The sequence below is a fragment of the Podarcis pityusensis genome (genome assembly GCF_964106645.2).
Source record: "Podarcis pityusensis genome assembly, chromosome: 1".
Classification (NCBI taxonomy): domain Eukaryota; kingdom Metazoa; phylum Chordata; class Lepidosauria; order Squamata; family Lacertidae; genus Podarcis; species Podarcis pityusensis.
In genome coordinates, this window is record NC_138028.1 from 129,757,046 (window position 1) to 129,781,828 (window position 24,783).

At 45.4% G+C, this 24,783-nt stretch overlaps 1 protein-coding gene and 1 long non-coding RNA gene across 5 annotated transcripts in view; one reads left to right on the forward strand and one right to left on the reverse strand.

The window, feature by feature from the left end:
- The window catches only part of LOC308484931, a 211,789-nt gene that overhangs the window by 146,290 nt on the left and 40,716 nt on the right, over nucleotides 1-24,783 (reverse strand). The window lies entirely within an intron of this gene.
- Nucleotides 1-24,783, forward strand: part of NBEAL1 (neurobeachin like 1) — a 163,562-nt gene that overhangs the window by 104,630 nt on the left and 34,149 nt on the right. For all 4 annotated transcript variants that reach the window (XR_013989070.1, XM_081015097.1, XM_081015096.1 and 1 more), the window contains 16 exons: nucleotides 821-980; nucleotides 2,259-2,347; nucleotides 4,373-4,933; nucleotides 5,874-6,049; nucleotides 7,176-7,329; nucleotides 9,172-9,300; nucleotides 10,964-11,269; nucleotides 12,303-12,452; nucleotides 13,464-13,621; nucleotides 15,384-15,508; nucleotides 16,143-16,269; nucleotides 17,658-17,806; nucleotides 20,881-21,014; nucleotides 21,744-21,845; nucleotides 24,439-24,534; nucleotides 24,648-24,772. Coding sequence is in view for 3 of the 4 variants with exons in the window: in XM_081015097.1 (XP_080871223.1) it covers nucleotides 821-980; nucleotides 2,259-2,347; nucleotides 4,373-4,933; nucleotides 5,874-6,049; nucleotides 7,176-7,329; nucleotides 9,172-9,300; nucleotides 10,964-11,269; nucleotides 12,303-12,452; nucleotides 13,464-13,621; nucleotides 15,384-15,508; nucleotides 16,143-16,269; nucleotides 17,658-17,806; nucleotides 20,881-21,014; nucleotides 21,744-21,845; nucleotides 24,439-24,534; nucleotides 24,648-24,772 (2,741 nt within the window). In the remaining variant the exon portion in view is untranslated. The remainder of the gene's footprint in view (nucleotides 1-820; nucleotides 981-2,258; nucleotides 2,348-4,372; nucleotides 4,934-5,873; nucleotides 6,050-7,175; nucleotides 7,330-9,171; nucleotides 9,301-10,963; nucleotides 11,270-12,302; nucleotides 12,453-13,463; nucleotides 13,622-15,383; nucleotides 15,509-16,142; nucleotides 16,270-17,657; nucleotides 17,807-20,880; nucleotides 21,015-21,743; nucleotides 21,846-24,438; nucleotides 24,535-24,647; nucleotides 24,773-24,783) is intronic.

The following is a 24,783-nucleotide window of genomic DNA, read 5'->3' on the forward strand; positions in this document are numbered from 1 at the left end:
ACCAGCAAGACTCTGGGAAGGGTGCGTATAATAATCTGTGCCTCCACCCTCCAGCCCAGGTCGTTTTATTCACAAAAGAACTTTTTACAGAGTGTTCGTAAGAACCAATCAGATTTCTTCTGAGCATTGCAACAAACCCCACGTGGGGACAAAGTTAAACTACCGAAACTAATTAAGCACACATATTTCTGGGGTGAACAAAACAGAACTACAAAGGAGTGCATTTGGCAACCCCTGAGGTCATAAACAAGCAATACACATGATAAGAAGGATGGCCAGGAAGACAGCGATCATTATCACCTTCAGGTGAGATCTGTTTCCTTGCCCTAAGATCAACATCCTAAGATTAATATATCAGAAAAGCTACATCAAAGAAACTGCCCACTGTCTTTGATGACCCAGGATGCCTGCTTGGCGAAGCAACTGGCAGTGTACGTGACTGGTCAAGAAAGAGAAATGGAACAGGAATGATCAAGAATCATATCAAAATAGTTTAACCCCAGTCAACACAATGCTTTCATTGCTGACACAGATGGCTTACTCTATATTTGTTATAATTCCTCATAGCAATCCCACCTGATCACTACATGAGATGGCGAAGATCAGGGCAAATGTCTCACCTCTGTAATCCTGCCCTGTTTGGGGGATGAAGCCATCATGAATAGGAAATTATTCACCTTCCACCTCCAGAACCCAGCCAGAGTTGTGTTGCTGGTTTCTTGCTTGTGAAGAAGGGTCTTTGGTGTGCATCAGTGCTACTGGGGAGGTTTGGATCTGGCTGGCCACACAGGGAAGACGTTCATGCAGCCTTTCTTTGCAGATCATGGGGCAGATGTTGAAGTGCACCAAAGTCTATGAGCGGAGCAAACAGCGTATGAAGCTCAGAGAAGTCGGGTATTCCGGACTGGGACTGCTCCTGAACGAATCTCCAGTGACCACATCTCTTATTAAGAACCTTCTCAACCAAGTTCTTCATGCAGGTACTTGGGTGGTTCAATAATAATACTAATACTGATACTAATAATGTTTATACCCCACCCATCTGGCTGGGTTTCCCCAGCCACTCTGAGCAGCTTACAGTGAAGGAATGGGTTTCCCAAATCTAAAACCTGACTGTGCAGTCAGTCTGAAACGGGCCCTAAAATCCCCATTTTTCATTCTCCAAGGGTGCATTAGCTAAAAACCATTAACTTGAGCACTTGAGCAAATGCATAACAGGAACCCAGCTGTATATACAAAGCCCTCTCCTTTATCAGTCCGTGACGCTTAATGGATGGCCTTGTCAGTTCCGAAGTGGAGATGGGATGGCAGAGCTGGGGCTTATCTTATCTTGTGGGTTGTAAATATCCTGACACACTGACGCACAGACCTTGCAAGACACCCCCGCGCTCAGGGATGGTGCCAGGAGTGCTCTTAGAGTTGGCGACCTTCTTACCCCAAGATAAGGAATACAGGAACAGGAACATCCTTTTATGGTCAAGAGTACAGGAACATCTGTTTATGGTCATAGATGTCAACTTACATGTATAAGCTGACGTGGCTGGATTCCTGGGAAGGTGGGAGAGGGTGCCTGGAGGATATATATACTGTGTGAAATTTCTCTTGCTTTTGTGCTTGCTGTGAACCTATCACACAGTGCCTTCTGCTATCCGGAGAGCAGAATAAACTCTTTCTCTGAACCAAACCTCGGTGTCATTTGACTCCTTCCTCCCTGCTCTGGGAGCAACGCTCACCCTACCAATCGGTAAAGTCTAATAAGGCTACAACAGCACACACACAAACACAGACAGACAGACAGACACACACACACACACACACACACACACACACACAGCATTACAACCTTCCCAATACAGGGCTGCATATCTTTCTCACCATCCTCTAAACCATGGCTTGCCAACCTAGTCCCTACCACCCACTAGTGGGCGTTTCAGGATTATAGGTGGGCGGTAGGGGGTTCTAAATATTATTTTTTGTTGGATGAGCCTCAATTTAAGCTCCGGAGACACCCTTGTTACAGCGCTTTAAAAAGTTCCCCACTGTGTGGTCGAACCCTAACAGTTTTTTCTTCTTGTTTGAGTTCTGAAATAGGAAAAATACATTTATCACTTCAATTCATTGTAGTGTTTTCATGGCAAAGTCCAAATACACGAAACCCCCCAACCCTCTGCAGTTTGGGGGTTGAAAAAGGGACGGAGGTGGACTTATGACATTTTCCCTTTTTCTTATCATGCGTGTCTTGAATCCTTCCTCTACAGATCCAGTTGTGAATTACAGGGACTTTATAGCAGTGGTGCATCTGGCTCACAGAGCAGATATCAATGTCCGAGTGGCCATCTGTCAAAAGGTGAGTTGTTGCTGTTGTCGTTTTGGAGTGGGCCAGGTGGTAGACAGGAACATCATTGGTGAATCGCAAAGAATGGGTCTATTGGACGAGGTCTGGGGAGAGACAGTGGAGTTCTTAGGATGTGTCCAGAAGTTGATGGAGGGTGCAATCCTGTTCACATGGGGCAGAAGATGGGGAAAAGGTACCTGGTGGCTATGTGGAACTGATCCTGTGGGACAATGTTCATATCTCTCATCTATTATTATTTTTTTTGGTAACCTGGTGAAGATAATATGAATTGACTGCATTATAACTATAAGAATGCTCAGTAGGTTTTGCATCCTCAGGATTCGGCTCCTCCCCTTTTACACAGTCCATTTGTCTCTCTTTTTTGTAAAAAAAAAAATTATTTTAAAAAAATACATAAACAAAATCAATTAAAAATCCATAGAATGAGATTCCTCTGAATCTCAAGGTTTCCTCCCATCCCCTCCATGCGTCCTAAAAACAATGTTTACAACTGCATATCGGCTCATATCCAATTTTTCCATCAGTCTAAATTATGGGTAGGCAAACTAAGGCCTGGGGGCCGGATCCAGCCCAATCGCCTTCTAAATCCGGCCCCTGGACAGTCTGGGAATCAGCATCTTTTTACATGAGTAGAATGTGTCCTTTTATTTAAAATGCATCTCTGGGTTATTTGTGGGGCATAGGAATTTGTTCATTATTTTTTTCAAAATATAGTCTGGCCCCTCACAAGGTCTGAGGGACAGTGAACCGGCCCCCTGCTGAAAAACTTTGCTGACCCCTGAAATTGTCCATAAGTTTTGTTACTTTACAAGTGTGGTTAAAATCCTGCTAATGTTTTCATCTGCCCACAATTATAAATAAATAAATTAGAAATTTCCCCCATTATTTTGTAAAGTTCTTGTCCTCTTAGTTTCCGAGCTTCCCAGTTAATTTTGCCATTTCAGCATAGTCTATCAACTTGGTTTGCCATTCTTACCTTGTCAAAATTGTTTCTTACTTCCATCTCTGTGCTAGTAACATCCATGCGGTTGTTGTCACATACAAAAAATATCTTTTTTGGTCCTTTGGAATTTCGGTACCTATAATTCCTAATATAAAAGCTTCTGGGTTGTTTTTTTTTTGACAAAAGTTATTTTAAACATTTTTTTTAATAAGATATTTATTAAGATTTTTTAAAATATTACAATAAAATTTTTTCCCCAATTTTTCTGGTTTCCCCCCAGGTTTTTTCCTCATCTCTAGGTCACATCTTTAAATTCTCAGACCTATTACTTACAGCTTAAGTTACCGTATTTTTCACTCTATAGGACGCACGCAGCCATAGGACGCACCTTGTTTTAGAGGGGGAGAACAAGAAAAAAAATTCTCCCCCTCTCTGCACAGCGTCCCTTCAGCGAAGTGGCAGGAGAAACAGAGCCCCTTCCATTTCTTCTCCTGCTTAGCTGAAGCGGCGCTGCGCCTTAGCTGAAGGGGCACCAACCCTTCAGCGAAAGGAACCCGAAGCCTCCGGAGCGCAGCGGGAGCTCCCGCTGCGCTCCGGAGGCTTCAGGCAGCTATCTTTGAAGCCTGGAAAGAGAGAGGGGCCGGTGCACACCGACCCCCCTCGCTCTCCAGAGAGTCTCGGGTTCCTTTCGCTTGTGGGGCTGGCGGTGGGGAAAGCAGAGCTTCCCTCACCGCTGCTCCCCGCGGCTTGTGAGGCTGGCGGTGGGGAAAGCCGAGCTTCCCTCACTGCTGTTCCCCGCAACTTGTGGGGCTGGCGGTGGGGAAGGCTGAGTTTCCCTCACCGCCAGCCCCGGGGACCACGCATTCGCTCCATAAGACGCACAGACATTTCCCCTTAGATTTTAAGAGGAAAAAAGTGCGTCTTATGGAGTGAAAAATACGGTACATGCTGGTTTAGCACCTTGGTGGCTCTTTCCGAGGCAACGTGATTTACAGGCACACAGAAAGCTCTGAAAGGTTCCTGTTGCAGATTGATGTTGAGTCTTCAGCTCGCCCGCTTATTGCTTTCTGCAGCTTTTGCAAATCCTCCATAGCCAGCCGGATTCAGCGCAGCAGATTTCTCAGCAGCGTGGCTGGCAGGAGACGTTGGCAAGACTCTTCCTGAAAGAGAACGCCGAGGTCAGGAACGGTGCGAGGGAGAACAGAAACGACTCTGCCAAAGAGGGTGGTGAAAAGCACGCTCCAGGTAAAGAGTTTCAGAAACACTCTTCTTCAAAGGCCGATGGGGGAGACGCTACTAGTTTTGCATCTGTCAACGGTGCATGCGATCGGTGGAGCCTGGAAGACAGCAAGCCTGGCGTGATGCTCGATGATCCCACCGGGGCAGAGATGTGCTTCATGGCTGAGGACCAAGATGAGCTGTGGCAGAAGAACCCTTCTCACCTGAGCTTGGACCTCTCGAGCGTTGACTCCTACGAACTGGGCGATGGTGGGAGTCAGATGGTGGACAGCCTGCCCAGCACCCCTTCGCCTGTCGAGAACACCAAAACATTCTCTGGGCATCTTGAGAAAGAGCCAAACGCTACGGCAGAGGTGGCATTCCCGGCAGATCTCTCATTATTTGAAATTCGCGAGGTAATGTGTTCGTCCTGCTTCCGGGCAAACTTTTGTGGTTGGTCCCATCGCCCGCCCATCCAGTTTAGTTTTAAAAATTACTGTACTTTTCTGTGCATAGGACTAGGTTTTTTTCTTTAAAAATTATGCTAAAAAGTGAGGGCATAGCTGTCAACGTTTCCCTTTTTTTAAGGGGAATTCCCTTATTCCGAATAGGATTCCTCGCAAGAAAAGGGAAAAGTTGACAGCTATGAGTGGGGGTTGTCTTATACTTGGATAGTCCACAGGGTGGACGTTTGATTGGTTGCTGCCGCAGCTGTCAACGGCTATTGGGCGTGTGATTGGTTGCTGCGCCAATGGCTGACGCTGATTGGCTGACGCTGCGGCAATTGGGCAGGCGATTGGCAGCTTCTGCCGGCTAGGGGACAGACGAGAGGCGGATTTTGTGACGCAACAGCCATTTTTGGCAATCCCCCCTAAAAAAGGCTCAATAACCCTGGGTAATCCCCCCAAATAAGCTCGACAACTCTGTGTCATCTCCCCCCATTTTCTTCACTTTGAATCCCTTTATACATGGGGGCGTCTTATACGCGGAAAAGTACGTTAATCAAAATTCTTTCACAGTTAAACTTTTAACGAAAAGAGAGAAAAATAATGCGTGTTCGGTTTTGCTCAAAAGATTTCAAGATTTGTGCTTTTCACATAGCTCTGCCGCTGCATAGTAGGCAAATCCAGATGGAGGTTATCAACACAAGTTGATTTTCTGCTCTCCCTGAATAGTTCACACTGTTGTGGTTTTCACTGCTTGGTTAATTACATTTTCTTTTTATAGTGTATCTTTTAATATGATTGGATGCTACTATAAGTAGCATAAGTACATAAGCCAGCAGTCCCTGTTCCCTTGTTAGGTACTCATAGTAATAATATTATAATTCCTTAAAATACACGATTGTTTCCATAGGCATGTGAAGAAGATCTCATACAATTACTCACTGATGCCCTGCTTTGTGTGATGTGGAGAGGCATAGAAAGATCTGACGATGCTGCTTGGGTTGAGAGGGGGCAGGTTTTTTCTGCCCTCACCAAACTGGGGATATCCAATGAGCTGCTACGGCCAACGGATGAAATAAAACTCAAGTGAGTTTATTTTAATAATTTTTAAATATATACATACATACATATGTACTTCCCCTTGCCCAAAGGCCACAGGGCAGTTTTGTTGTCGTTTAGTCGTGTCCGACTCTTCGTGACCCCATGGACCAGAGCACGCCAGGCATACTCCTGTCTTCCATCGCCTCCCGCAGTTTGGTCAAACTCATGCTGGTAGCTTCGAGAACACTGTCCAACCATCTCGTCCTCTGTCGTCCCCTTCTCCTTGTGCCCTCCATCTTTCCCAACATCAGGGTCTTTTCCAGGGAGTCTTCTCTTCTCATGAGGTGGCCAAAGTATTGGAGCCTCAGCTTCACGATCTGTCCTTCCAGTGAGCACTCAGGGCTGATTTCCTTAAGAATGGATAGGCTTGATCTTCTTGCAGTCCATGGGACTCTCAAGAGTCTCCTCCAGCACCATAATTCAAAAGCATCAATTCTTTGGCGATCAGCCTTCTTTAAGGTCCAGCTCTCACTTCCATACATCACCACTGGGAAAACCATAGCTTTAACTATACGGATCTTTGTCGGCAAGGTGATGTCTCTGCTTTTTAAGATGCTGTCTACAGCATGCTAAATAACACAACGTATGCACAACATGTGTCCATAAAAAGCTAAAAGACCAGCTGTATCAGCTGATTCTTCCATTCTAAGCAAAGAGTTGAGAGAGTCTTTGCAACCTGAGAAACAAGGTGTGATTCGTTTTCTTATTTCGTCACCCGTATTGTAATTGGAACACTGTTTCGTGTGTCTGGAATGAACTTCACAGAACCTCTAACTCCTGTTATTATTATTATTGTTGCTGTTTTTGGCATCTGCCTGTCTAAGGAGACAATAGAAGAGTCAGACCATTGGAGAGTTAGCATGCCTTCTGTGATGTGTTTTACTGCAGTCGGGGCAGATGAAGACGTTATTACTGATATATTATTTACCCGCCCTTTGCCCTGAAGCCCCATGCTGCGTTACAATATTGAAACAAAATTTTAAAAGCAGTTTAGAACACCTCCCCATAGCAAGAAATATGGTGGCAGAGCTAGATACATAATCAGGTCCTTGTTCTCTGAAATTCATAACGTCCGCCTCCTTTGAATAACATGTTTCCTCTTTTAACTTAGCTTGCTGGAAAAGATGTTGGAATGGGCAGTCATGGACAACAGAGACGCTAAATCTCTCCCAGTGTATGCAGAAAACGCCTTCCGGCTCCTGCTTATTGTGCAAGATTTCCTGCAAGCGGAAGGGCTTGTTAATTCAAGTCTGTGGACAGAAAAGGTAGGAATGAATCTGTAAAAACAAGAGACAGGTTGTCAGGTAGCTGCTGATGCCTTCGCGTCTTGCCTGCAGACTTCAATAATAATAATAATAATAATTTTTTATTTATACCCCGCCCTCGCCAGCCAAGACCGGGCTCAGGGCGGCTAACAAGCAATAATAAAAACAAGTTGATTAAAATACAATTTAAAAGATTAAGGTACAACATTAAAACATTAGGATGCAGCCTCTTCACAGGAGGAGAAAGGAAAAAGAAAGAGGAGGAGGGAATCAAATTGGCCCCAAGCCAAAGGCCAGGCGGAACAACTCTGTCTTACAGGCCCTGCGGAAAGAAATCAGATCCTGCAGGGCCCTGGTCTCATGAGACAGAGCGTTCCACCAGGCCGGAGCCAGTGTTGAGAAGGCCCTGGCTCTGGTTGAGGCTAATCTAACTTCCTTAGGGCTTGGGACCTCTAGGGTGTTGCTATATATGGACCTTAAGGTCCTCTGTGGGGCATACCAGGAGAGGCGGTCCCATAGGTACGAGGGCCCAAGGCCGTGAAGGGCTTTAAAGGTCAAAACCAGCACCTTAAATCTGACCCTGTACTCCACCGGGAGCCAACGCAGCTTGAAAAGGCATGCGGCTGGCCACTTTGGAGAACAAAACACTATGAGAATAAAACCTTTGGTCTGATCCGGCACTGCACTTGCTTGTGACATCGACTGCCATCTTTTAAGTCCAACTTGAAAGTTGAAGCAGTCAATTTAGAAAGAAATGAACCTCAGTCTGGGTGAATACAGAAAACCCTTCATCTATTAACCATGGCATACATAGAACTGCCCAGCAAGCTCATTGTTTTGGGGCATCTCAAACAGTGCCTATGTTCTTCTTTTCCTACACAGACCCCCCCCCCCCCCATATTCTTCATTGAGATTTTACCTCTACATTTCGTAGTTGATCTAATTGGCAGAACTGCTCTAGGGAGCGAGTTCCTTTTTAAATTTTTTTTTAAAGACACATCTTTGGACACACACTAACGATATCAATTTGTAATTTATTTATTTTTAATGTTTAAAACATGATTGGATTCTAAGCACATTCTCCATGGCAAGGATCTCATTTAATACATTAGCAGAAAAATCTTGAAGTTTCTACACAGATCAATCAAGGAAAAGAGCCAGTGTGGTGTAGTGGTTAGGAGCGGTGGACTTGTAATCTGGTGAACCGGGTTCGCTTCCCCGCTCCTCCACATGCAGCTGCTGGGTGACCTTGGGCCAGTCACACTTCTCTGAAGTCTCTCAGCCCCACTCACCTCACAGAGTGTTTGTTGTGGGGGAGGAAGGGAAAGGAGAATGTGAGCCGCTTTGAGACTCCTTCGGGTAGTGATAAAGCGGGATATCAAATCCAAACTCTTCTTCTTCTACACAATACTGTAATAAATAAGAAAAGCAAGTATAGCTGCTGTTTCCCTAGTATATAGGTGTGTCTGTTTGGAAGCTCAATGGCGGCGTGCAGGCACAGCCCTCTTTCTGGTTTGGGGTTTCTGGGGGAGATGCAATGGTGTTGAGATTCAGGGTGTCTTCCACTGGTGGAGCTCTTGCCCTAGTCTGCCTCATTTCCAAATTCACTTGTTCAAATTCATTCATTCAAATTAGCATGTGTGTGTGTGTTCTAATTTTACGATTTTAAGTGGGGGGGGGGGTAATTTTTAAAGCAATCCTGGGTTGCACATTGCTTGGTCTCGCCGTGAATCGAGATTTGTATTTCACTGTTCCTCTACTTTAATGCTTTTTTTAAAAAAACAACAACCCTATAACGTGTCTTCTCCTTCGCCTGTGATTTCCGAATGGTGTTTCTCATAGCTCTTAGAAGAGTTGGTGACTCTCATGGATACCTTGTCCGTCTGGTACTCTTCCGGCCCAGAGTATGTGAAGTTCTACCAAGTACAAGTCCAGATGCTTCTTGGATTCATTGGACAGGATAATTTGCAGGTTTGTTGTCGTGCGTATTGTACAGCGTGCAGCTGCTGCAATGCGGAATAGTGCTAGCAACATCCAGGGTCTGTATCATAGCTGTCAACCGTCCCTTATTTGGTGGGAAACTCCCTTATCCCAGCGCCGTGTCCCGCTGCTGTCCCTTATTGATGATGTCCCTTAAATTTCCCAGGTTTCAAAGCAGCTCCTCTCCCTCTCTGCCTACCGGCCAGGGAGGAGGGAGGCTCCAACTGTGTTGCTTGGCTGCTTTGCTCACCCAATAAGGAGTCTAAGAACGACTGGGGGGTGGAGCTTGCATGCCTTGTGCCGATCAAATCGGCCGCATTGCCTGGGGACTCGCCTTTGCTCAGCACTTCCCAGCGGAGAGGTGATGGTGGTTTTCCTTGCTGCATCCCCTTTGCTGGGTTGCTGCACTGTGGGAACCACCGCTTGAGGCTTCGTTTGGCTGCTGGCTGGGCTTTCTGCCTTTGGCTCGGAGGGGCTCAGAAGTTGAACATACCTGTGCTAGGAAAATCCCTTATTTTCGAGGCTGCTGATCCCTTATTTTCAAATCTGTAAGTTGACAGCTATGGTCTGTATAGTGTGTTGAGAATTAGATTTAATTTGCCATTCTTCTCTGGTTGGGACTTTATTAAACCGTTGGATTGTGCCGAAATGGCAAAGCTGTCCGGAAGGCTCCGAATTCAAGGAAGACCAAAACTTTAACAAAGAACGCGAAAAATGTATAATTTATCTTGGAGACCACTGCAAACAGATGAAAACATTAGCAGGATTGCAATAACACTTGTAATGTAGCAAGTATTAGGGAGATAATGGTGTTATATAAAATATGGACTATTGAAAAATATGCAATAGAAAAGGTTAACTATGATAGGACCCATGGAGGGGAAGGTGGGAAGTCCAAAGATTCAGATGAATCTTTAAATGTGGATGTGTATTGTTACAATTTTATATTGGTAAAATCAAAATTATTTATAAAAAAAGAGTATAGATTTAAAGTGGGCAGGAGTATACAAGTGAACTTATTGTGATGAGAATAGGCCATTGTGAGCCTCCAACTCCCCTTTCTTTTTCATTTCTTCTTTGTAGTTTTGGCTCAAACTACAGTTTTCTGTTCTCTGCAAAGAAACGAAATACCGTATTTTTCGCCCTATAGGACGCACTTTTCCCCCTCCAAAAAATGAAGGGGAAATCTGTGTGCATCCTATGGGGCGAATACAGGCTTTCACTGAAGCTTGGAGAGCGAGAGGGGTTGGTGCGCACCGACCCCTCTCGCTCTCCAGGCTTCAGGAAGCTATAAACAAGCCTGGGGAGCCCGCGGGAGTTCCCGCAGGGCTCCCCACGCTGCGGATAGCAGCCTGCTGCACGGAGCGCGGGGCGCCCTGAGGCAGAGCGCCCCGCGCTTCGGGCAGACATCAGGCAGCCCCATAAGCTCAGGGGACAGCGGGGAGACGGAGCGCCGCCATACTGCTGTTCCCCGACCTGGTTTGGATTCCCCCACCTGGTTTTGGGGGGGAAATAAAGGGGAAATTTTTTTCCTTTATTTCCCCCCCAAAAAGCTAGGTGCGTCCTATGGGACGAAAAATACGGTAGCTTTGGGGAAATTTGGGGGCACTTTGGCTGATGTGGTTGCCCCCTCTCTCTCTCCCTCCCACTTCAGGTTTGCGCAATGGCTGCTGCCAAGCTAAACACCCTCCTTCAGACCAAAGTGCTGGACAACCAACTGGAGTCCTGCTACCTCCTGGGAAGGCTGGAAGGCATTCTGAGCCGATCGATCAAGGAAAAGACAGAGACCTACTCCTTCCTGATCCCTCTCGTCCGAACGCTGGTTTCCAAAATATACGAGCTTCTCTTCATGGGCTTGCACTTGCCCTCCCTGCCTTCTACGAACGGGAGCCCTTCCTTTTTCGAGGACTTCCAGGACTATTGCAACACGGAGGAATGGCAGACTTATATTGCTAAATTTGTAAGTCACAAGGCCCTCCTTCGGCCGTCGTTTTTCCTTTCTCCTTCTGGCGATCACACAGGGCCCCCGGACGTTTGACGGTCTGTTGACCCTGTGCCACCACTGCGATTGCTTTCTTCGCTGCCACCACCCCGTGGACACACGGAGTCCAGCCAGTTGTTAACATTAACCAATAATCAAGTTTATTTTTAAATGCAGGAACAAGCTTATGGTTTCAGTTAACTTTTCTTGTCAATTTCTTAATCTTAGTTCCTAACAACTTCAAATTGATTATCCCCAACTATCTGTCTGACTCTGAAGTGAAGGCCCAAGACAGGTGTTGATCATTATGTGAGCTGCGCACAGGTGGTCTGAAGCGAGCAACCACCATTCCTGTGGAGCCTCCTTTTATTGAGACAAATATGCAAGCCAGGCAAATACATTTTGGGCTGTGACCTTTACACATCTTCCGTCCCGAGATTGTGGGGTGGTGCAAAGCTATTTTGGCACCTGTTCCACAGCGTCATTTCCCCCTTGCACAGTGTATGACGTAGGAGACGAAAGGTCTCTAAGGAAAAAGGTTACAGACAGGACACTGCTGACTTCTGAGACCGCAAAAGGTCAGACATAGGTGGAACGATGTACCAGACAGCTGTGGCTTGTCTGGGGGGGGGGGTTTCCCCTGCACCCCAAGGTCACGCGTGCAGGCAGACGTGGCTGCCTGCTGGTGGGGAGTGTGCTCCTTCTGGACCCCACCCTCCACACTCCGCGATATCCCTACATGACTCCACCTAACAATTCCTCTCACTCTCTCACAATACAACTCTACCAACCCACACCTAATCCGCCCTCTTCCTTCTTCACCTCCCAAACCTCAACTGACTTTCAAAACCTCCCACTCTAACTTTTACTCCTCCCTCGCATTCCCACTGGCCAATCACATCACACTCATTTAACCCTTTCCTTATGACCCACCTAGGAGTCAAACGCCACACTCCTGCACAGGAGAGAGGAGGCGTGTTCACTATAACCCTCTTAACCTTTTGTGCACCAGATCATTCCACACATGAAACAGTACGAACTCAGCACTTTCAGCGACGGCCACGAGCGCATGGCAGTATTTTGGAAGGATTGTTACGAGGAGCTGATGGTCAACATCCACAAACGAGAGCGGGAGCGAGGAGAAAGCAAGCTCAAATTCCAGGTGACGTTTCATTACTTCCCAAGCAGAGCAGACACTGCAAGAGCTCTTCCTATGGCATCATTGCCTGGCCAGGAAGATCCCAGTTTGGTCCAAGGTTGAGGGTGGCAAAAAACCTCTCATGGGTAGTCAACCCGGTGCCCTCTAGATGTTGCTGGACTTTCAAGCCAGTTGACCGCACCTCCCTTCCTCTCTGGCTGTTCTGACTGGGACTGGGGGGGATATACCATATTTTTCGCTTTATAAGACTCACCAGACCATAAGGCGCACCTAGTTTTTGGAGGAGGAAAACAAGAAAAAAATATTCTGAATCCCAGAAGCCAGAACAGCAAAAAGCGAAAGCAGCAATCCCTCTTGCTGTTCTGGCTTCTGGGATAGGTGTGCAGCCTGCATCCACTCCATAAGACGCACACACATTTCCCCTTACTTTTTAGGAGGGAAAAAGTGAGTCTTATAGAGCAAAAAATACGGTAGTTCCAAAACATCTGGAGGGCACAAGGTTGGGAGAAGGCTGCCCTAATTTTTGGCACCAAGGCTTGCTGAAGACACCTCAAGGCTGGTGGCAGATCCGTGAAATCAACTGGATCTCTTTTCCAGCCTTGGGAGTCTTTATTTGGAGGACGACTCAACGGAATGATTTTCTTCTGCTTTGCCTTTTGTTGTTTTGGAGAGTATTAAAACAGCCCCTTGTATAGATGTTTCCATGTCCTTTGACAACCCCTCTAGCATTTACAGTCGCACCTTAGATCCCGAACGCCCTGGAACTCGGACGTTTTGGTTCCCGAACTCCGCAAACCCGGAAGTGATTGTTCCAGTTTGCGAACGTTCTTTTGGAACCTGAATGTGTGATGGAGCTTCCACAGCTTCTGATTCACTGCTGGAGCTTCCTGCAGCCAATCAGAAGCCGTGCCTTGGTTTCCGAACATTTTGGAAGTCGAACGGACTTCCGGAACGGGTTCCGTTCGACTTCCAAGGTACGGCTGCATTTAAATGTTTCAACTTTCTCACCTCCAGGAGTTTTTTGTGGAGCCATTCAACCGACGGGCAAGGCAGGAAAATCTGCGTTACAACAGCATGTTGAAGCAGTTGAACAATCAGCACACGGCAACTCTCCGACAGTGGAGAGCTGCCAAACTGTACCTCACGTGTGAGCAGGGACCCTGGGCTGAAAGGTAGGTGGAGGGTTCCATTTTCTCTTGCTCCTTCAGGTAGCATTTTGAATCTCTTTGGAACGACTCTTCCCTACCAAGCTGGTTAGCTAAATATTCTTTTGATCCTATGTGTCTTGTACATTAAGGTTCGGACTACCCATGTGTGGCGATCACACAGGGTCCCCGGACATTTCACCGTCTATTGATCCCTGTGCCACCACTTTATTTATCGCTGCCACCACCCAGGCCCTACCTGGTACAATACAGAGTCCAGTCAGGGTTAAATTGGAACATAAACTTTTGTTTATTTATTGCAGTTTAACAAGTGTGTGGTTTCATAAATGGTATCGGTCAATTACAATCATGGGCTGCCTATCCAGACCTATAACTTCTGTCAACCTACTCTCACTCACTAAACCACCTCTCAGATATTTACCGTATTTTTCACTCTATAAGACACACCAGACCATAAGACACACCTAGTATTTGGAGGAACAAAACAAGAAAAAAAAATTCAGAATCCCAGAAGCCAGAACAGCAAGAGGGATCGCTGCGCAGTGAAAGCAGCAATCCCTCTTGCTCTTCTGGCTTCTGGGATAGCTGCGCAGCCTGCATTTGCTCCATAAGACGCACACACATTTCCCCTTACTTTTTAGGAGGGAAAAAGTGAGTCTTATAGAGCAAAAAATACGGTACTTGTCTTCCTAGCCCCTAACTATTCCTGACTCAGCTTATTTTGCTACACTAACTCAACCTACCCACAAACTCTATACCAATTCACTCCCACTCCAACCAACCACCCAACTCCCAACGAACTCCTCCCTTTGCCCCTCCCATAGCTGGTTTTATAGTCCCTCTGACTCCACCCCCCTGGGTCCTGATTGGGTAACCTGTTTAACTATTTCACCTCCAGCACTCTCATATGTTAACGTCACACCATGTAAAGTTTTGGCGTGTGGCTCATTTCCCAGCAAATAATTTCTGATGCACACGTTCCTGCGCACACATTCACACACACCCCTCCGAGCTTCAGGATTTTCCTCCCTACTTAATCCTTTTCACAGTTCAGTTATGCAAAGACCCATGACCATTCTGGTACTTTTAACATATTGTGGAAGCTAGGGCTTTGATGGATCAATACAAGATCTTGCCAGGAAAATAGGGACAGGGGATGGCATATAAGGAGAAGTAGATTCTCTTCTCCATCCTCCCCTGAAAATGCCTCTTCTAACATATGGCCGTGCTTGTCAACGTTTGGGTCTAAGGGGTTTTTTAAATGTGTTTTGTCTAATTGAGGATAGACTAACCTGTGACCTTCCAAATGCAGTTGATCTCCAACTCCCATCACCCCCAGCCTGCTTGGCCCATGGTCAAGTAGAATATGTTGTACTTCAACAACATCTTGGGGTCCACAAATTAGCCACCCTAGAGAATCCTATCTTCCCTGGAAGAATACAAGCTAAAAATGATGCTTATCGAAGACTTCTGTGCCCCACATGCTAGGAAGTTCTCCTACACCTGGGGATTGGAGTAGATGACCTTTGGGGGGAATCCCACCCTGTGAAACTCATGGAGAAGCAGGTCTTCCACCACTGTTGACAAATCATTTCTCAGGGCCTTAAGTGGCTGCAGCTTGTTTGTGAATTTTGAAATCCACCGGCAGTGATGTTTGTCTGTGATTTAAAATTTTTCATTCTTGTTTATTTTTGTTGGAAACTCGTGTAGCAGTTAAGTTCTGTGTCTGATGCATGTCAAATTATTTTGGGTATATTCCTTTCTCCAGGAAGCTAAATCGTATTCACTGGAAACTTTCAAATGTGGAAAATTACTCACGGATGAGGCTAAAGTTGGTACAAAATTACAATTTCAACTCTCATCAGGAGGCCAGTGCCCTAAGGGATAATCTAGGTGAGATCTAATACCATTTTTTGAATAAATTTTATTTTTGCATTTTCTGTTTTACATAAACAAATGAATCAAATACATAAACATATAATCCCTTCTGACTCCCCCTCCGTCCCCCGAATCTTAATGTAATGATTTTCCCCTCTGCATCTCTTTCATAATTCTATTCTTATAAATCCTTTGTCAATCCCTAGTTCAAATTTTTACTGCAAGTTTTCTGTCAATCCTATCAGTGTATGCAATTGTTTACAATAGCTTTTCAAATCAATTAGAAACCTTCCCCATTCTTTATTAAAGACTTCCTCTTCCTGGTTTCTGATTCTCCCTGTAAGTTTTGCCATCTCGGCGTAGTTCATCAGTTTTGTTTAGTGTGTTTTATTTTAATCTTAAAATAGTCTGATTCGTCTCTGATCTCTCCCCCCGCCCCTTTGACTTCAGGAAACTATGTAGTCTAAAATACGTCTGTGCAAATCAGTTTGTTCTCCCCGCCCCCCCCCCCCCCCCGCATCCCTTGCAATGATTATAACAGTATAATATAAACAGAAACCATGTGATTTAATAGAACTTTTGTGTGGTTCAGCGATATAAGTCTCGCAGAATGCAGCTGACTTTGTAAAATCTCGCTTTATCTCAAAAGGAGTCCAGCAGGCGCCGCCATCGAGTGAGGCTTTGCTTCTGGAGGCTGTGAAGCAAGTGAAAGTCAGCGACATGGAGGATGATATACTTGAACTACCAGATGAAGATCCAGCATCTAATACAAGCATGTATGTCGCAAAGCCTGGTGATCCCAGGGCTGGAATCTAAAGAGCTGCTTTGTTCTTGCCAAAGGGCGCAGTAGGATTTCCAATATAAATTTGATTTGAGTAGCTGATGGCCATGCCATTGTCACAGATACTCCCCCGCTCCAAGTCCCCTCTGTTTTCAGAAGTTATTTTACACGTGGGCACAAGGAAACTGCGCTCGTTTCTCTCTGGTCGGGGACAGAGGGTGGCGCTTGGGGGGGAATTGTCATCGTGCCACTCCTTGGTGTGTGGAGTGCCTCAGGGTGCAATACTCTCCCCGATGCTTTTTAACATCTTTATGCGCCCCCTCGCCCAGCTTGTCCGGAGTTTTGGGCTGGGTTGCCATCAGTATGCCGATGGCACCCAACTCTATCTGTTGATGGATGGCCATCCTGACTCGGCCCCAGAAACACTGACCAGATGTCTGGAAGCTGTGGCTGGATGGTTACGTGGGAGCCGGTTGAAGTTAAATCCTTCGAAGACAGAGGTCCTCTGGCTGGGACGGGACGATATGGGATTGGGGGGGGCAACTTCCATCTCTTGCTGGGGTGCAATTAGTGCCAGCACCGTCCGTTAAGAGTTTGAGTGTAATCTTCGACACCTCCCTTTCCATGGAGGCGCATAGATTGCAGCTATAACAAAGGCGGCATTTTTTCATCTCCGCCAAGCTAAGCAGTTGGCTCCTTACCTCTCTTGCCCTGACCTAGCCACTGTGATCCATGCGGCAGTCACCTCCAGACTGGATTATTGTAACTTGCCCTATGTGGGGCTGCCCTTGAGACTGAGCTGTTCCACCAGGCCTTTGGTCAGGGCACAGCCTGACTCCCTCCTTTGGCAATCTTCACAGAACTTTAGCCTAACGGTTGCCATCAATTTGATTTGAAATAATTTTATAATGAAATGATTTTAGAATGTTGTACGATTTTATTGTTGTTAGCCGCCCTGAGCCCGGCTTCGGCTGGGGAGGGCGGGATATAAATAAAAATTATTATTATTATTATTATTATTATTATTATTATTATTATTACAAGAAGCACAAACCCAGAGGTTGAGCGGAACTAATTTTGCAGGTGTTTTGGACGCCAGACCAAATGTCTCTCCAAAAAAGAATGGTTGGGTCTCTTCTGCCCAGTTGCATTGTAAATAAAAAGGTCCACTCTGTGTTGTTGCTGTTGTAATTAAAAATGTGACAAGCTGATCAGTCCAGCGTTTTAAAGATTATTTTATGCATGATAAAATTGCCGTGTAATTTTTTTCAAAATATTGTTAGTGGAGAGCGCAAAGAGAGCTATGGGTGGGGGGAATAGAGAGTTGCATCTTCTGGAGCTCCCCATTGATTCTAGCCTGTCATTTTGGTGTTCCTGCTGCAGGGATGAAAAGGAGGAGCAGAGCCAGAAAGAAAAACTTGTCCTCTCTGAAGACTGCGAACTTATTACAATCATTAATGTCATCCCCGGCAGGCTGGAGGTCACTACACAGCACATTTACTTCTACGATGGCAGCATTGAAAAAGAGGAAGGTGAGGCCTGCAATGTAACAACAGCGAGCATTGTGTGGACAGTTTTGCTGTATGCATTTTAACTTTGGAATTACCGTATTTTTTGCTCTATAAGACTCACTTTTTCCCTCCTAAAAAGTAAGGGGAAATGTGTGTGCGTCTTGTGGGGTGAATGCAGGCTGCGCCGCTATCCCAGAAGCCAGAACAGCAAGAGGGATTGCTGCTTTCACTGTGCGACGATCCCTCTTTCTGTTCTGGCTTCTGAGATTCAGAATATTTTTTTTCTTGTTTTCCTCCTCCAAAAACTAGGTGCGTCTTGTGGTCTGGTGCGTCTTATAGAGCGAAAAGTACGGTGATTCTGTTTGCGGGGGGGGGGGAGGGGAAGGATAAAAGTTTGTTGTCAGGGAACTGCCATCGGATCAGAGGCGAGAGGGGGAAAGGCAGATGGATTACAGAGAGCCTCCAAAGATCATGGGAAGCAGCACTTCCTCAGCGGAGGAAGGAAGCCACGCCTCTAGTGGGGAGGAGAGGCAGGGGGCGGAGGATGCAAGGCGGTGCCAGGACACCTTGCCTGAGCAAAGCGGGCAGGAGGCTGGTCCCCCTTTACCCAAGCCTTCCTTGCGCAGTAGGCTTCCGCGCAGAGAGGGGAGGCGCAGACTGGGGGTCAAGAAACTACTCTGCTGGGGAAAGTTTAAGGACTGCCCACTCTCAGATTCTGCTAGTGAGTGAGCAAGACATGGAACAGAGGCGTTCTGCATTGTAAAGGTTTTAAGGTAAAGGTAAAGGGACCCCTGACCATTAGGTCCAGTCGTGGCCGACTCTGGGGTTGCGGCGCTCATCTCGCTTTATTGGCCGAGGGAGCCGGCGTACAGCTTCCGGGTCATGTGGCCAGCATGACTAAGCCGCTTCTGGTGAACCAGAGCAGCGCACGGAAACGCCGTTTACCTTCCCGCCGGAGCGGTACCTATTTATCTACTTGCACTTTGACGTGCTTTCGAACTGCTAGGTGGGCAGGAGCTGGGACCTTGCAACGGGAGCTCACCCCGTCGTGGGGATTCGAACCACCGACCTTCTGATCGGCAAGTCCTAGGCTCTGTGGTTTAACCCACAGCGCTTTTCAGAAACTTGGCAGGTGGCATTGTAGAGCCGGTAGAGGAGGCACCTGGCCTCTCAGATCATTCAAAATGCTTTGGATTTCAGTCCACCCCCAGGTGATCTTGAAAGCAACGGGAGCTCACCCCGTCGCAGGGATTTGAACCGCCAACCTTCTGATCGGCAAGCCCTAGGCTCTGTAGTTTAACCCACAGCGCCACCCGCGTCCCTTGTAAAGATTTTAGCACCAATAATAAAGCTTTTGAAAAGACCAGTGAGGCATCTGGTGTTGACCTTTAAAGCCCTAAACGGCCTTGGCCCAGTATACCTGAAGGAGCGTCTCCACCCCCATCGTTCTGCCCGGACACTGAGGTCCAGCGCCAAGGGCCTTCTGGCGGTTCCCTCATTGTGAGAAGCAAAGCTACAGATAACCAGGCAGAGGGCCTTCTCGGTGGTGGCGCCTGCCCTGTGGAATGCCCTCCCACCAGATGTCAAAGCGATAAATAACTACCTGACATTCAGAAGACATCTTAACGTAGCCCTGTTCAGGGAAGTTTTTAATGTGTAATATTTTAGTGTATTTTTGGTTTTTATGGAAGCCGCCTAGAGTGGCTGGGGAAACCCAGCCAGATGGGCGGGGTATAAATAATAAATTATTATTATTATTATTATTATTATTATTATTATTATTATTATTATTATTATCTTGCCTGATCGCTCTCGAGCAACCACCCGATAGCCATAACACTTGTCAGCTTAGGATTTGGTACAAATGAAATCAGGCTGCAAATTTGCATTGCATAGGGGGTAAATCCAGGTGATTGCCAAGCCTAATGTTAGGTTATGAAGCGATGAGAGCTGCTCCTGTAAAAAGCATGGGAATTGTGCAGTTTCTTGAACTGTGTCAGTACAAAATATTGCACACATGGCATTTCCTGATGTGTGTTTGATGTCCCCAAGAAGGTTTAGTTTCTTGCGATGCTCAAAGACAGGAGCACTTTAGCTCCAAATGAAGTAATTGGCTCTCTTTTCCCTTGAAGCCTCGGTGCGTTCCTGCATTTTGCCACTTTTCAACTTTCCCCCCCGGGAAGCGCTGCTCATAAGGAAATGTTATGCTGTTACAGGGCCTGGGACTTGGAGGTGTGCCATTAAACTTGTACGTGTCACGTGCAAATCTACAGATACTAAAGACAATGTTCCTATGTAGGCAAGAGGGGTATGTGTGTGTGCAAGTTTAATGTTTTTGAAGCGTTTTACCGAACCTTGCTGCTTTGGCTTCACATAATAATAATAATAATAATAATAATAATAATAAAAGAGCACACCCCGGTTTGCCAATTTTTTTTTGGATTATGGATTACGATCATTTTTTATTTTTTTTGGATTACAAACAAATTTTTTTGGATTACAATTTTTTTTGGATTACGACCCCTTTTTTTGGGATGCCCCATTGGCGAAAGCCGCCTTGGGTCACGATCTGTTTTGGTTCACGAACGGACCTCCAGAACGGATTATGTTCGTAAACCAAGGTACCACTGTAATTTGTTATTTATACCCCACCCATCCAGCTGGGTTTCCCCAGCCACTCTGGGCGGCTTGCAGCAAAAGATTAAAAATACATTAAGACATCAGTTATTAAAAACTTCCCTAAACAGGGCTGCCTTCAGATGTCTTCTAAACGTCAGATAGTTGTTTATTTCCTTGACATCTGATGGGAGGGCGTTCCACAGGGCAGGCTCCAGTACTGAGAAGGCCCTCTGCCCGGTTCCCTGTAACCTCACTTCTCACAGGGAGGGAACCACCAGAAGGCCCTCGGAGCTGGACCACAGTGTCAGGGTAGAACGATGGGGGTGGAGACGCTCCTTCAGGTATACCGGGCTGAGGCTGTTTAGGGCTTTAAAGGTCAACACCAACACTTTGAATTGTGCTCGGAAACATACTGGGAGAATAAGTTATATGCCCGTTCAACATATTTCACAACAATGACCATCTTTTCTTTCCAGGTATAGGTTTTGATTTCAAATGGCCTCTTTCTCAGATTCGAGAGATTCATTTGCGTCGCTATAACTTGAGGAGGTCCGCTCTGGAAATCTTCTTCGTTGACCAGACCAATTACTTCCTGAACTTTAAAAAGGAGGTATGTCTTCTTAAAGGTGAAATTCGTAGCAAGGTGACTTCTGGCAGTTGCCACATGATAAAAAGATGAACAATTTTCAACTCAGCTGTACAATGTAAACATTCCTGACTGGTTGAGGATATCCTGCACTATTTGTTGATTTGCCCTTTATATATCCAACTCTTTAAAAAAAGTAAATAAAACCATAAACCTAGTGAAATCTGCCTTCCATCGTAGCATAAGAGAGTAAAGATTTGTCTATTTGTTTGTGTAACTTTTTTTTTATTGCTCTGAATGTTTGAGAATCACTTTTGCTATGTACATAATTCTTTGATAAAGTGCTAAAGGGGGAAAATCAAAGGCGTGGTTTTATTGATAAGCTGTTAAATTGGCTGCGAAACAGCAGGCTTCTAAAGCAAATTCATTGGACTGGCTCTTGAACAAGACAATTGTGTAACCAGACATAAAAGATTAATGGGCGATATTCAACTTTAGACATATTCAAACCGGACCCATTGAAATCGATGGACTCGGGTAACTAGTCCAATGATTTCAATGGATCTGCTCTGAGTTGGATTGAGTAGACATAAAAAGTTAATTTTCTAGAAAGCAGGAGGGATAATATTTGATTCAACAGTCATTAAATTCCTGTGTGGGGTGGGAGGAAACAATAAGGGAAAAATTACATTCTTTCCAGAATGCTTATTTGGCATTTTCTTGGATGAATTAATCTATTGTACTCTGTTATAGGCAAGAAATAAAGTGTACAGCCGAATTCTGTCTCTATGTTCTCCAAATATTAATGGGACAAGATCTCCACAAGAATTATTTAAAGCATCTGGACTGACCCAGGTAAGAAGATGTTGCTAGGAAAGGCTTGGGAATTTTTTTATTTTTAATTATTGTTCTGTAGTAGGGTAGAATCTGGCTAGCTTCCTCCTGCCCTTTTAAAAAGCCCGGAACCTAACTGTTCTCTCTCCCAGTAATTTCCTAGCTTCAGAACTCAGGAAAAAAACCATTTTGTTTTATATCGGGGATGGGGAACCTGTGGTCTTCCATCGGCCGCTGGAGTACAGCTCCCATAAGCCCTGAACACTGGCTGTGCTTTGGGGGCTGATGGGAATTGTAGTCCAACAAATCGCTGGCAGGTCACAGGTTCCTCATCCCTGCTTTATACAACATCCCCAGTAGTCTGCTCTGCTGACATCATAATACTTTTTGCAAACCACTTTTGAGTTGTAATGTGCTAAAAGGTAAAGGGTAAAGGGACCCCTGACCATTAGGTCCAGTTGTGGCCGACTCTGGGGTTGCGGCGCTCATCTCGCTGTATTGGCCGAGGGAGCCGGCGTACAGCTTCCGGGTCATGTGGCCAGCAGGACTAAGTCGCTTCTGGCGAACCAGAGCAGCGCACGGAAACGCCGTTTACCTTCCTGCCGGAGCGGTACCTATTTATCTACTTGCACTTTGACGTGCTTTCGAACTGCTAGGTGGGCAGGAGCAGGGACTGAGCAACGGGAGCTCACCCTGTCGCGGAGATTCGAACTGCCGACCTTCTGATCGGCAAGTCCCAAGCTCTGTGGTTTAACCCACAGCGCCACCCGCGTCCCCTGTAATGTGCTATTAAAAAAAAAAACGTAAAATAAATATACAAAAGGCAAACTCCACCTCTTTGTGTTCTGTTCCCTCTGTTAAGAAAAGCTTGTTGGCAAAGTATAATACAATAAGCCCTAATTTGTGGTGTGTAAAAGATGGAGTTCCCATTTCCAGATACGGCTGGGTTTTTCCCATCCTGCTGATGTTTGGTTAGCCACATCAGACACAAAATGTCTGATTTGGCTGCAGCATGCACATTGCACATTGCCCATAAACATGACAGCAAGCTTGCACATGAACTTTATTGGTTAATCACTTGTCATATGGACCCACCAGCGCTCCTGCTCTTTGAGCACTTGTAGGCAGACCGGTGTCTCTTTCCTAGAAATTCCTCTTTTTTATAGTGATTTTTATTAATTTTAACATATGAATTATAATACATACCACAAAACTTCATCATTTATACAATCTTTTTTGGACTTCCCTCCGCACCTCCCTCCGCACCGTTTTAACCACTTCTTATGCATTTCTTAAATTCTTATTACCTTTAATTGTCTTAACTAACCCTCCTCCCCCTTATCCATTTTTGCAATAATTCCAATAATACTCCTCACAAAACTTCTTGCAAGCCTACAAACGTAGTCTGATCATCACAAATACTTTTCAAATAATCTGTAAATTTACTCCAGTCTTCTGTGAATTTCTGGTCCCGCCAATTTTGAATTCTTCCTGTTAGTTTATCCAGTTCTGCATAGTCCATTAATTTCATCCTCCATTCTTCTTTCGTCGGTAATTCTTCTTGCTTCCATTTTTGGGCCAATAACATTCTTGCTGCCGTTGTTGCATATAAAAACAGCTTACATTCCTTTCTATTTATATCACTTCCTACAATGCCCAATAAGAATGCTTCTGGTTTCTTTATAAATGTATATTTCAACATTTTTTTCATCTCATTATATATCATCTCCCAGAAGCTTTTCACCTTTTTACATTCCCACCACATGTGATAAAATGTTCCTTCTTTTTCTTTACATTTTCAACATTTATTACTAACTTTATACATTTTAGCTAACTTGATGGGTGTAATATACCATCTATACATCATTTTCATCACATTTTCTTTTAAGGCATTGCATCTTTCCTAGAAATTCCTAATGGACTTCCTAGAACCAGGAATGCCCAGGGTTCCCTTGAGGAAAGCCATCACTGTCAAACGGTAACACAGGCTTCCTCAACCTCAGCCCTCCAGATGTTTTTGGCCTGCAACTCCCATGATCCCTAGCTAGCAGGACCAGTGGTCAGGGAATTGTAGTCTCAGAACATCTGGAAGCGGTAACACATGCCCACTCCAGATGGCCGGTAGCTGCGCAGAATCGAAAGGAATTCCAACCAAAGCCTTGTGGTTTTGTTTACAACTTTAAGAGACTTTGAGCCATTGGGTTAGGGCGGGATAAAAGTCCAAAATCAATAAACGTGTAAACTTGAATTTCCCCCTTAATTTTGTCACCTGAAGATATGTTGTTTGGTTCATTCAAATACAGTGGTACCTCAGGTTAAGTACTTAATTCGTTCTGGAGGTCCGTACTTAACCTGAAACTGTTCTTAACCTGAAGCACCACTTTAGCTAATGGGGCCTCCTGCTGCTGCCGCGCCGCCGGAGCCCAATTTCTGTTCTTATCCTGAAGCAAAGTTCTTAACCTGAAGCACTATTTCTGGGTTAGTGGAGTGTGTAACCTGTAGTGTATGTAACCCGAAGCGTATGTAACCTGAGGTACCACTGTACTGGTAAGATGTGTGGCCTAACTGTGATGCTCATTAACAGCTTCGATTTTTCGTTTTCTTTTATTTGTAGAAATGGGTGAACAGAGAGATCTCAAACTTTGACTACCTCATTCAATTAAACACAATGGCAGGACGAACCTATAATGACCTTGCGCAGTATCCTGTAGTAAGTTTCCTCCCCATCCAGTGTCTTCTTTTCAGACTAGAATTCAGTATTTACATTTGTGGGGAGAAGAGATGTGAGATCTGAAACCTGTTTGTCTTCCCCATCCATTCAAGTTTCCATGGATCCTACAGGATTATACTTCAGAAGAATTGGATCTCAATAACCCGGCTGTGTTCAGGGATCTGTCCAAGCCCATTGGTGTGGCGAATGAAAAGAACGCCAAGGCTGTACTGGAAAGGTACTGTATTT